The 13,299-nt window shown below is 39.7% G+C and overlaps 1 protein-coding gene across 4 annotated transcripts in view; it reads left to right on the plus strand.

Annotated features, from left to right (window-relative positions):
• CDC14A (cell division cycle 14A) overlaps positions 1–13,299 on the plus strand; it is a 167,540-nt gene that overhangs the window by 9,320 nt on the left and 144,921 nt on the right. For 3 of the 4 annotated variants that reach the window (XM_011226918.3, XM_034653979.1, XM_034653977.1), the window contains exon 3: positions 12,548–12,623. The exons of the other annotated variant lie outside the window; for it this stretch is intronic. In XM_011226918.3, the coding sequence (XP_011225220.1) occupies positions 12,548–12,623 (76 nt within the window). The remainder of the gene's footprint in view (positions 1–12,547; positions 12,624–13,299) is intronic. 4 annotated transcript variants of the gene reach the window in all.

Here is a 13,299-nt window from a genome sequence, read left to right on the forward strand (position 1 = left end):
GTGGGGGGGGTGGGGTGGGGTGAGAAGAAGCTAGAAGGGATGGATTGACTGTATTTGGGATTGACCAGGTTGGGGAGAGGGTGAGGAATTGAAGGTAAGTTCAAGGTTTCTGGCCTGGGTGACTGGGATAAAGGGACACCTTAAAGTAGGCAATGTATGTAAATCAGAAGGAGGATTTGCCTTTTTATTGCTTGGTTTTGTTTTGGGGATGGGGAAAGGAAGTAAAAAGGGGGGTTTATAATTAAAGTAAAGGAGAAGTCTTTGTCTTTTGTGATCTTTAAGGAGAAATCAGATAATGCCTGCTCAGGATTTTTAGATATTTACTTGTTCCTTTCTGACTCCCTGATTTGAACTGGGCTTTCTAAGTTTAAGTGTCAAATTCATTGTTTCTTTTTTTTCTCTTCTTTTCTTTTTTTTTCCTTCTCTTTCTTTCTTTCTTTCTTTCTTTCTTTCTTTCTTTCTTTCTTTCTTTCTTTCTCTTTCTTTCTTTCTTTTAAAGACCAACACATTTATTTTTAATTTTTTTAAAATTTATTTTATTTTTTAAAGATTTAATTTATTTATTTGACAGAGAGAGAGACACAGCCAGCGAGAGAGGGAACACAAGCAGGGGGAGTGGGAGAGGAAGAAGCAGGCTCCCAGTGGATGAGCCCGATGTGGGGCTTGATGCCAGGACCCTGGGATCACGCCCTGAGCCGAGGGCAGACACTTAATGACTGAGCCACCCAGGCGCCCCAAATTCATTGTTTCTTTAAAAAAAACTTTTTTTGAGGTTTAGTTGCAATTTACCTTAAAAAACTTTGGTTTTGTTGATCATCTAAATATTTCCAGGACCATCAAAGAATCAGATGTTGAATGAGAACCATCAAAATATCACCTTATTTATTTAAAGTATGTACTATTTATTCCTGGTCCTCATAACTTGGAAACATCTGGTGAATGATCACAGTTATTTGTAGTTGACAGTGAATTCCTTTATAGGAAATAGCTTGTATGAACTATAGTTTTTGAATAAAGTGTTTCTTTTCTTTTCTTTTTAAAGATTTTATTTATTTGAGAGAGAGAGAGTGAGAGAACAAGCACTGGGGAAGGGCAGAGGGGGAGAGAGAGAGAGAAGCAGACTCCCTGCTGAGCAGGGAGCCCCACTATGCAGAGCACAATCCCAGGCCCCAGAGATCATGACCTGAGCTGAAGGCAGAGGGTTAACCAACTGAGCCACCAGGTGCCCCTGAATAAAATGTTTCATGTATTAAATTAAACATTTAATATTAAAATATTTTAATATTTTAAAGATGTTCACATCCTATTGATGAAGAATTTGCTAATTTGGACTTGTTCTTTTGTTATAAAATTTAATTTTCTTTTGGAGAGCTGGAAAAGATGTTTTATTTCACATTTGTTCTCCCTGATGGATATACTGTAGTAATGCATTTATCTGATTGTGTCTGGGAATGTGGCATTCCAGGGAGACAGCTCTTACAAAGAGTTGGGATATCACATCTTGAAATATGAAAGCAATTTTATAATTTGTGGAACTTTTCTAAGATGAATCTGCATTTCTGCCTTCTTGTTTACTGCTTATAATTTGCTTTTTTTTTCTGTAATACTCAGACTCTATTATAAGTTCATTGGTTGTACAGTTTCACTATAATTCAGGAATGGTTTTAGCTGCTTCTAAGTAATGAAGGGCTCTCTGTTTATGTAGCAGATGGTGCCTGTTTGCTAAACATCTTGTTATCTTTTACTGATTTTAATTTATTCAGTCAGTTTTTATCAGTGGCTTAACTACTAGAAGTTGAGTACGTTTTAGGTGCTGCTTACTATTGGGTCAGCTTTTGACATTACTGTCAGTGTAGCAGCCCCTAATAGCTGCCTCTTCCCTATGGTCTGTCTGATGAGTCTAATATACTATGGGTGTAGAAACTAGACATCATATTTTATTAGCCTTTGGTACAAAATAGGACTAAATAGGCTCTGTGTGAGAGTGGGACTCTCTTATAAACATGGCTAAAGGGCATGGGTTTTGTGGCAGGCTTTAGAAGAAACAATATGACTTTGTTTTTTGGCTTACTTAATAATTCTCATTTTTATTCCAGATTGAGATTTCTGAACTAGGGATCCTTGAATAACTCCTTCCTTCCTTCCTTCCTTCCTTCCTTCCTTCCTTCCTTCCTTCCTTCCTTCCTTCCTTCCCTTCTTCCTTCCATCCCTCCTTCCTTTCCTTCTTTCTTCCTTTGAGAGGGAGAGAAGGGGGTTTAGGGGCAGAGGGAGAGGGAGAGAGAGAATCTTAAGCAGACTTCATGCCTGGCGCAGAGCCTGACGGGGGCTCAGTCTCACAGCCCTGAGATCAAGACCTGAGCCGAAATCAAGAGTCAGGCGCTTAACCGACTGAACCACCCAGGCATCCCAAATAACTGATTTCTTTCTCTTTCTTTCTTTCTTTCTTTCTTTCTTTCTTTCTTTCTTTCTTTCTTTCTCTTTCTTTCTTTCTTTCTTTCTCTCTCTCTCTTTCTTTCTCTCTCTCTCTTTCTTTCTCTCTCTCTCTTTCTCTCTCTCTCTCTTTCTTCTTTCTTTCTTTCTTTCTTTCTTTCTTTCTTTCTTTCTTTCTTTCATTATTTATTTATTTGACAGAGAGAGAGACAGCCAGTGAGAGAGGGAACACAAGCAGGGGGAGTGGGAGAGGAAGAAGCAGCCTTCAGCGGAGCAGGGAGCCCAATGCGGGGCTTGATTCCAGGACCCTGGGATCACGCCCTGAGCCGAAGGCAGACGCTTAATGACTGAGCCACTGAGGTGGCCCACAAATAACTGATTTCTTATTCTATTCATTTCTTTCTTTTAAGAGGATGTGCTATTAATATAGCATTTACATTAGTTCTGGTAGTCAGTTATTGATTCTATGAGGTTAATTAATCTGAAACGTTAAAAACTTTATTTTTTTCCTAAATGTGAGATAAAAAGGTTTAGAAAGGTCTCTTCTAGGAAGCCGTGAATGGGCTTGTAAAATAGTGCCTTTCCTGTCCTGATAGACCCTGACTAGGGTCCGACATTGCGCTTCGTTCCACAAGCCTTACAGCAGATTGCCTACAGCTAGAAAACCCAAAAGTAAAGGCTTAGGATGATTTTAATGTGGCAAAATTCTCAGAACTGAAGGGGCTGCTAAGACAAAAGGAGTTGGGGTGATGTATATTCGGGGTGAGTCTTTAGATTGGGGGTTATTTCTGGAGCAGGCCACCTGGGAGCAAGCCGGTGATAAAGATACAGGCTGAAGTGGGGGGGATGGTGGGGCTGGGCTCTAGACCTTTCCCTGCAGTAGAGAGGTGGGCCATCTTGCTAGTCTCCTTCCCCTGTACTCCTTTTACTACTTAGGTCATTTTTGTCAATTTTGTCTAATTAGTTTTATTATGTGCCCAAAGCTAATAAAATGTGATATCTGGTATCTCTCCCCAGTCATCTCTATATGACTTAGAAGGATTAAATGGACACAGGCAGTGTTTTTGCAGATGTACCAACCACATCTTAGTCTTTCATTCCTTGCTCAGTCATCTCTGTGTCAGGTGCTAAGGCTATAACATAACGGTGAGCACATTCCAACCCAGCCCTGTGTTCATGGAGCTTCTAAAGTCCAGTGGGCGGTAGGGAGGATAGTAATCAAATAGAAGCGCATAACAATGGAGCCTGGCCTGTGGGGATGGGGCCAGATTGTGGGGGGATGTGTGAAGTGGGGTGAGGGCCGAGGTGGGCATGGGAAAAGGATTGGAGAAGAAGTTCCTGAGGAAGTGTGACTGGAGCTGAGACCTCAAGGGTAGGCAGAAGTTAACTAGGCCTGGTAGGGTGATGTGCTGAAGGCCTGAGGCAGGGACTAACAGGTATAGCTTGGCTGGAGCTTACTAGTATTAAAACCAGGGAGATGAAACCCCAAAGAGAGAGAGGTAGGGGCTGCACCAGCCTGGACCTCACAGGCAAGCATGAGGGTTTTGCTTTTAATTCCAAGAGCCTAGAGGGGTAATATGATCATCACTGGGTTTTAGAGTAATTGTTTTCCTTTTCAAGGGCTTAGTTGCTTTATGAAATGTGAGGACGGTTAGTCTTTTAGGTACAGGGCATCAGTCATCATTCTGTTTTCTACCAAAGCCGTGAGTGTACTGTCTGCACAGTCCTCTTGCCTTCAATACCTGCCATTGAGTAAAGGGGTTAACTTATACTGCTTGGGAATGTTTCTGTGGGAGTGAATTTTAATTTTATCAGGGCATTCCTGAAGAACTCTCCTATCGCTTTCATTACTGCGAGTCTCAGAGGGAGTTTTCATTAATTGACTTACTCCAAAGAGGGAAATCACAGAATGACGGACTCTGATGTTGGAAGCTTCCTTGATACCATCTAGTCTGTTGTCTGGCTGTAAGGCAAAGTGGCAACACTAACCCATTTTATACCAGCAGCAGGGCCTTGCTACTTGCCCCGGGGTAAGAAGGTACTAAGTGGAGAAAGCTTCCTCATACTTCTGGTATTGTGTACCTGGACTTTCCTAAAAACCTAGAATAATGTACCAAAGACCAGGAGTCAAGAGTTGATACTGGCTTCCTTTGTGATATCAACAAATATAAAACTTCATGCAGGCAAATAAATGGTAATAAGATGAAGCTTCCTACCTTATGAAGCCACTTTCTGGTCTGTGGGTTTGTTCCCCAGCTGTGTAGAAAGCATAGTGAATTTCAGGGCAAAAGCTCTGAGGTTCTTCCCCTTCTTGGAGGAGATATCCTGAGGGAAATGCCTTTGTGCCCAGACTCAACACACTGAGAGGGTGGAATGCACCCAATAGGGCAGTAGCCCTTGGGAAACATGTGAACTGTTGAATGGGTTTGTCCAATATGTATAACTAGAGTCTTAGACTCTTTTATTTTTTTTGAAAGATTTTATTTATTTTTAGAGAAAGAGAGTCCAAGTGAGGGAGAAAACACGACAGGAGGGGAGGCAAGGGGAGGGGCAAAGGGAGAGGGAGAGGGAGAAGCAGACTCCCCACTGAGCAGGGAGCCTGATGCCTGGTTCGATCCTGACCTGAGCAGAAGGCAGACACTTAACTGACTGAGCTACCCAGGTGCCTTAGAGTCTTAGACTCTTTAGTACATATGCATACACACACACACACACACACACACACACACACACAAACACACAGTATATATTATAATATATATAATAGTCTATAATGTGTATAATGGCCAGAAGTGTGATATATATGATATGATACAATATTTGGAAAGAACTTCTGAAGCCTTAATTCAACAGCTTCATCTGATAGACGAGGATGTGGAGTCCCAGAGAGGCTAAGGCACCAGCCCAGGGACACTGAGTGATCAAGTTGGGACTGGAACCCCTTGCTTCTCAGTGGTCTTTAGTTTTCTATCAGACTCTATGTGACTGACATGGAGCTGGGGAGTTTCTTCGATGTGCCATCGCTCTTCCCTGGAAGTCAATGTCAGTGTGTAGTTTATGCCACAAGGGCTTGAGCATAAGCCTTGAGTTATAAGGGCTTCAGGGTGTACTTTGATCGTAGATTAGTGTTTGCTGAGCAATTGAAGCCTTTTTGAAATTTGATTATTATGAGTTTCAGCCATGTACAAGAACTTTGTCATCTGACTGGAGGGGTGTGGATAATATTCCAGTGACAGGGAAAATATTAGGTGGTGTGTGGAGCCCAGGGGACTGCCCCGATTAATTTCACCAGAATTTTATACATATACACACAAAAATGTAATCTCACTGTGCTTTGGAGGGTACTGCTACTCAGCATTTATCACACTGTGATAAGGTTTACTTGTCTTTTCATTAGGTGGTGAGTTCCTTTTAAGTAGGGAATAGTCTGCAGGCTTTCAGTAAATATTTGAGTGAGTGAGTGCATGAATAGACAAAAACTGTCAGCAGTGCTGGTAAAAAATTGAAAAGTTGGTATCCTTACAATAAGCTTATGGAATTTTTCCATCCTATTTATAAAGCAGTTAAAAAATTTTTTTGTAGGGGCACCTGGGTGGCTCAGTCTGTTGAGCATCTGACTCTTGGTTTTGGCTCAGGTTGTGATCTTAGGGGTTGTGAGATCGAGCCCTGTGTTGGGCTCACACTCAGCGTGGAGTCTGCTCAAGATTATCTCTCCCTCTCCCTCCCCTTTTGCCCCTCTCCCAAATAAATAAAATTAAAAAAAATTTTTTTTTGTATTGTGGGCACTCTGATTAATATACTAACTTAGAGTGCCTTGTCCAGAGTAGGTGGTCGTAAATTTTGTTGAATGAATGAGTACTGCTTGGAATATAGGTTATCTTTTCACTGAGGAGTTGAAAATTTTTAGATGAAACTTCTGATATGTAGAATAAGATATAATAGCACTTTAGACAACGATTTCTCTGAGAATGGACCCACTTAAATTAGAGTTTATTTGAAAAACCAAACACAAAATAATGATATGTCATAAACTTCATAAATATTATAAGAAGACTTAGACACTGTAGGTATAGCAAAAAGGCTTTTAGGTCCAATTTATATTTCACTTCAAATCTGTAGGACCAGCACTGTGGGTATTAGGTGACACTGTGGGTATTGGGTGATACTGTGGGCAGTGGATGACCCTGGTAAACGATTGCTCTGTTCCTTGGGCTCCCATTTCTTTGTCCTCCCCGGAAGGAGATGACTCTCCCTTCTCTCCCCTCCCTACTTACAAGACTCCATTTTTTAAAAACTTCTTTCTTTTTAAAACAGGAAAGAATTTGATTTTAACTATTTATACTTAACCAAATAAAAGACAGATTAACTGATTTTTACTGAATAATTCATGAGTTTCATTCTGGTTATTGACCCATAATTTGCCAACCTAGAAGGGGAAATTTACAAATAGGTAAAAGGGATTCATTAGTTGGTTCGTTCATTCATTCCTTTGGAGGGAAAGCTGAGGGTACTCCGAAATAATCAAATAATATATCCCATGATTTTCCTTGCCCAAATGAGCCCAAATGAGACCAGATTACCCCTCTCTCCCCCACCCAAGAAAAAGTGGTGGCCATTGCTTGGCTGTGGCTCTGGAGGCCTCTTCCTGGGAATTGCCAGAATGGAGTAGACACTATCTACCGTGTCATTAACTTCAGGCTTAGGAGCCCAGTCAGCCCTAGGGTTTTTCTTTCTTATGTCTCTGCAGGGCTTATCTCTGCCATTTCTCCTCCTCTTTCACTGTCCCCAGGTTGATGACTTCCATTTCTTCTCTTCTACCCTGAGCCCAACTCCTTCATTCTGCTGCCTTGGTTGCAAGTTGCCCAAGTACATATTTTATACTCTCTACCACATTTGACTTACTTCAATTGATATCAATTGGTTTTTGTATTTTAATGTTTCTCTCTAGTAATGGTCTGGCTTATTAAATGTGTTTCCATTTTCCTCCACCTCTGGTGAGGAGGATTCTTATAAAGAAGGATGTTGTTGCTAGGTATTTACCCAAAAAATATGAAAATACTAATTCATAGGTATACATGCACCCCAATGCTTATAGTAACATTATCTACAATAGCCTAGTTATGGAAACAGCCCAAGGCTCCATTGATGAATGGATAAAGAAGATGTGGTATATATATGCAGTGGAATATTACCCAGCCATAAAAAGAATGATATCTTGCCATTTGCAATGATGTGGATGGAGCTAGAGAGTAGAATGCTAACCAAATAAGTCATTCAGAGAAAGATAAATACCATATGATTTCACTCATATGTAGAATTTAAGAAACAAAACCAGTGAGCAAAGGGAAAAAAAAAAGAGAGAGAGAGGCAAACCAAGGAAACAGACTCTTAACTATAGAGAACAAACTGGTGGTTACCAGAGGGGAGGCGGGGGGGATATGGGTGAAATAAGGGCTGGGGATTAAGGAGGGCCCTTGTTGTGATGGGCAGCAGGCGTTGTATGGAAGTGTTGAATCACTGTATTGTACACCTCAGACTAATATTATTCTGTATGTTAACTAACCGGAATTTAAATAAAAACCTAAAGAAAAAAAAGAAGCTTGTTGAAGGTGTCTTCTTTACTCATGGCATTTTATTATACCAAAGTTGGTGATAACCCAGAAAAGCGTGAGCAGCCATGACCATTTTTGCCCCAATGATCTTGACATTTTCAGAATGTATTTAACCAGTTAGAAAACAATATAAAAACATAAAACTATATAATTATAAATACATATATATTCTTAGAAATGCCAACATTGTGAAGAAAGAATATATGAAATGGCCTTAAGATAGAGTTTGTTGGCTTTGTATTTGCCTGCAACAATTCTGATTTTTGGAGACCTGTTCTAAATTGTTCTTGGCTGTGCAAAGGTTTCGACTGCATTTCTTAGTATGACTTGAGGTTCATCCATCCTTTTGTGAAATATGAAAGCTGGCCCATTTAGCTTTAAGATTTTGTGAGTGGGAAACTCTGGGCTCAGATTGCTTCTCTTCTACCCTTAACCTGGTGCCGTGGCCAGGATGCAGGTACAGCTTCTTTGCTGCAGCTGTCCGATGCTCTTAGAGCAACTTGTTTCTTTGCGGGGACAGGATCCTCTTCTATTTTTCTCTCCTCCCCTGTTCTAGGTCTCAAATTGGTTTTCTGGAAATACGACCCCCTTGAACAAAAGAGGATAGGAATTCCAGAGCCTAACTTCACTGTTGGGAACTATGTGGGCCTCTGAAGGGGAAAGACAGTAATTTCTTCAAACGCTTTATCTGTACCTCACTCAGGTTACTTGGCAATTTTGCTAGTGTTTTATAGTTATTTTTGTTCTCCTTTCATCTTGATTGGTGTTTTCTATCAGTGCAGAATATTGTCTGCAATGATGGAAATGTTCTATATTTTCGTTTTCCTAATCAGTAGTCACTATCTACATGTAGCTTTTGAATGCTTGAGATGGGCTAATTAATATGATGGGAGAACTGAGTTTTTAATTTATTTAGCTTTAATATTCGTTAAATTTTTTTACTTGAACATAGTTGACACAATGTTACATTAATTTTAGGCGTACAACATAGTGATTCAGCTTCTCTACACATTATGCTACAGTCACCACAAATTTGCTGCTGTCTGTCACCATACAACACTTACAATACCATTGATTGTATTCCCTATGCTGTATCTTATGTCTCCGTGACTTACTCATTCCGTTACTGGAAGGCTGTATCTCCCACTCCCCATCACCCATTTTGTCTGTCCCTCGCCCCTTTCTCCTCTGACGACCATCAGTTTGCTCTCTGTATTTATAGGTCTGATTCTGCTTTTTGTTTGTTTATTCATTTGTTGTTTTAGATTCCACATATGAATAAAATCATATAGTATTTGTCTTTCTCAGTCTGACTTATTCCACTTAGCATTATACCTTCTAGGTCCATCCATGTTATCACAAATAGCATGATCTCATCCTTTCTTGTGGCTGATTAATGTTCCACTGTGTGTGTGTGTGTGTGTTTACACATACACACCACATCTTTATTCAATCATTTATGTGTATACACTTGGGTTGGTCCCATATCTTAGCTATTGTAAATAATGCTGTGATAGAAATAAGGTGTATAACTTTAATTAATTTAAATTTAAATAGCCACAGGTGGCTAATGGCTGCCGTATTGGGAGAGTAAAGATCAACTTAACAACATAGTCTGTATTTGATGTACTTTTTCCCATCTTACTGAAGTATACCACTTTACTTATCTGATGTTTGGGGAAACAGGTGTGTTTGTTAACCATGTTGCTTCCAAAAGTACACGTGGCTAAGCTGGCTGTGCAGTTAGAAACTATACAACTTTGAGTTTGAAACTGAAGTTGGTTTCTAATGGTTAGTACAAAACTGGAATTAGATGTTTCGAATTCTTTATGCTTTCCTGAGATTTATTCAAAGTGAATCTAAAAAGCTGATAAAACCATAACTAAACATTCTAGATTTACCTTAACATTCTACAAGTGTCAACATTCATGTTTGAGTAGGAAAAACAAGGGATATTAGCTAAGAGTGTTGCTTCCAATAACTCAAGAACAAGGAAATCTCTGTGATAGAAACAGGGCTGTCTTAATCATGCTGGTAGGCGCTTATTTTTATGTATTTTTTTCATTTTGATTCTTTTGAGTGGATTCTTGTTGACCGTCCAAGACTGGTCAGTAATTAGGTATAATAAGCATAGTTCATTTTGGATTCATGGGTATTTTGTTTATACTTACAACACAACAGCACACTGGGAACTTTAGAAATATATCAATAACTTTTTATTTCAAATTATTGCAAGTTTCCTTTTTTGGAAACTCTGTGTTTTTATTCTCATGAAGCCTGTGTATAGGGACAGCTAATTTTGGTGTTTCCTAGAATATAAGTTCCAAAATATTACCAACTTGCTTAATGTAGATAAAATATACAACTGTAGGGGCGCCTGGGTGGCTCAGTTGGTTAAGTGTCTGACTTCAGCTCAGGTCACGGTCTCAGGGTCCTGGGATCAAGCCTGGCCTTGGGCTCCCTGCTTAGTAGGGAGTCTGCTTCTTCGTCTCTATCTCCCTCTGCCCCTCCCCCCTGCTAATGCTCTCTCCCTCACTCTCTCTGTTAAAATAAAATAAATAAAATCTTTAAAAAAAAATACATGTTTAGTATTCCTATGTAAGACAAGTGGCTCCTGGCAGATTTGATGCAGTGTAATGACATGATACTATAATTTAGGTAGCAGAAAAAAAGTGAATGACTCCCTCAAAAATAAAGGTCTTTTGCAGATCGATTTTTTTTTTAAGTTGATATTTAGTAAATTTATGGTCTAGGTGAAATGGAATCTGAGCATTAGTGAACAAAATATTCATAAGGAGGACTCATGCGTTGAAGTTATGTATTATGAGCACGATATTGTTCTCAGCCTATATGGTATAAGATACAGACCCAGAGTGAGAGGCTTACTCTGTAATTGGGCAGGTGGGATCTACACTTAAAGAAAAAGATAACTCAGGTATGTGATAGTGTCTCAGATGGTAAGTTTTAGGAACTCTCTTTGAGACAAGGGTAGTGTTTCCTAAGGGTGACCGGAAAGATAGGATTTGAACTGGATTTTGAGGAAGCTAGAGAGGAACAGAAAGAGAAAAAGGAGGGCACTCTAGCCAGGGAGACCAGTGTGAGTTGAAACTTGGATTAAGAATACGCATGGCGTATTTGAGAATAAGGAATGGACACGTTTGTTGGAATGCAGATTCCGTATAGGGCCCTTTAGGAGATAAGATCATCCTGGAAGCTAGGGGCATGATGTGTAGGGCTCTGATTGCTGGGCCAAGGAATTATTTTAAAGGGAGTAAGGAGCCGTTAAAAATTTTTGAATGGTGGGAAGATATGTGACAAGTGAGATATTATGAAGATTAATCTTTGGAGTGGAATACAGGATGGTTGGGTAAGGGAGAGGGAGAATTTAAACAGTAAAGATGTGGGGCGCCTGGGTGGCACAGCGGTTAAGCGCCTGCCTTCGGCTCAGGGCGTGATCCCGGCATTATGGGATCGAGCCCCACATCAGGCTCCTCCACTATGAGCCTGCTTCTTTCTCTCCCACTCCCCCTGCTTGTGTTCCCTCTCTCGCTGGCGTTTCTGCATCTGTTGAATAAAAAAATTAAAAAAAAATAAAATAAACAGTAAAGATGTGAGATGAAGAGGTTCTGCCCATTCGTTGCTAACATAGGAATGGAAAAACAAGGGATGACTTTGAGTAGTAGCTTTTCTGGTATATGAGAATTAAATTGATATTTATTTGTTGCCCTGTTGTGACTGAAAGGTTTCATGCCCGAGTCACTGGGAGAAGCAAATGTTTTGAGTCTGGTGGGCTGATTTGAAGGAAGGATGGGTTGAGTTTTAGATGTTCTGAGTTTCAGGTATTGGAAGGACTTGTAGGTGTGAGGTTCAAAGGTAGTTGAAGATGAAAAGGCTGATGCTGGGTCTCAAGTGTGGAAGCCATCTATCTCTCTTCCATAGGGTTATCAGTGAAATTCATGATAGTGGGTTCGAGAGAGCTGCAGACTGCTGACTATAGCCTGGAATGTCTGGGGTGGGGAGAGGGAGATGGGCCAGTGTGTCATATGATGTAGAAAGTTCAAGGAGAAGAAAACTGAAAGAAGATCACTAGATTGAAGATCCTTGAGAACTGAGAGCAGTGTTTGAGAGGAATAATTAGAATTGGTGACTGAGAAGGTGATAAATTAAAGTAGGAAGTGAACATATATGTTATGTTCTTGTTGCTTCTTTTGTTGCCTGCTTTTCTGTCCTTTTCCTGAATGTCCCGGCAGGGAGATAGAAGGAGGTAGAACTTGCAACTGTCCAAACAGCTCCCTGTTAAGAGACTGGAGACTGGTTATAGTAATTGGTGATCCTCAGTAGAGTGACACCGTTAGTTATTTGGATTCTGTGAATCAGTTATGTATTGACCCTTATTCTTGACGATAACTGAAATTTGTTTGCAATTTTAATGAAAATAAAAATGAGCAATGATGTTACTGAAAATTATATTTCTACTAAATATACTTTTTTAAAAAAAATCTCAGTTTTTATGCAGATTTTGGACCTCTGAACTTGGCAATGGTGTACAGATACTGCTGTAAACTAAACAAGAAACTGAAAGTGAGTATTACGGTGATGTTTGTACTTTGGTATTAAAAAATGGAACTTTGAAATCTGACCACTGGGATTGCTGTGCACACACTATTTAGTTAGGTGATCTGGATCTTTGGATATTTATATGAGTAGTTCACCCAGAAGTTGAAACTGATCCACTTGAGTATTCCATAAAGGACATGTTAACCTCTTTCATTTTTCAGGATGAATTGAAATGTGAGCTGGAATGAAGTCATTGGAATAGTGATCTAAGAAAGAAAGCACAAATCCTTTCAGGTTGTTGTTTAATGAGTCTATCAAATTCCTTCCTAGGATGATTTTTCTGAAACCAGGGGATGAAGGGGCTTATCACTGCATGGCAGGAGCTCTGGAGCTTTCCCTGCCTGATCAAGATAGAATTTTTTACGTATTTCTTGAAGGTCATCTTTGTAGAGTTAACAGCCAAGTGAGATTGGTGAACTCGTAGTGTTACAATAGGGACTTTACCTGTTATGATAGAATTTGGGTCATACATTCAGTATTCGTCTGTATTTTTGATTTTACATGTTTTTTTTTTCTCTTAAACTGAACATATATGAGGAAAAGCAATATGTATACTCCTGGTTTTGGTAAATTTATTTCATCACATAGAATTATTATTTTTTCTTCCAGTTTTCTAAATGAGGATCTTACATGTAATGTT

The sequence above is a fragment of the Ailuropoda melanoleuca genome, chromosome 2, assembly GCF_002007445.2.
Source record: "Ailuropoda melanoleuca isolate Jingjing chromosome 2, ASM200744v2, whole genome shotgun sequence".
Taxonomy (NCBI): Eukaryota; Metazoa; Chordata; class Mammalia; order Carnivora; family Ursidae; genus Ailuropoda; species Ailuropoda melanoleuca.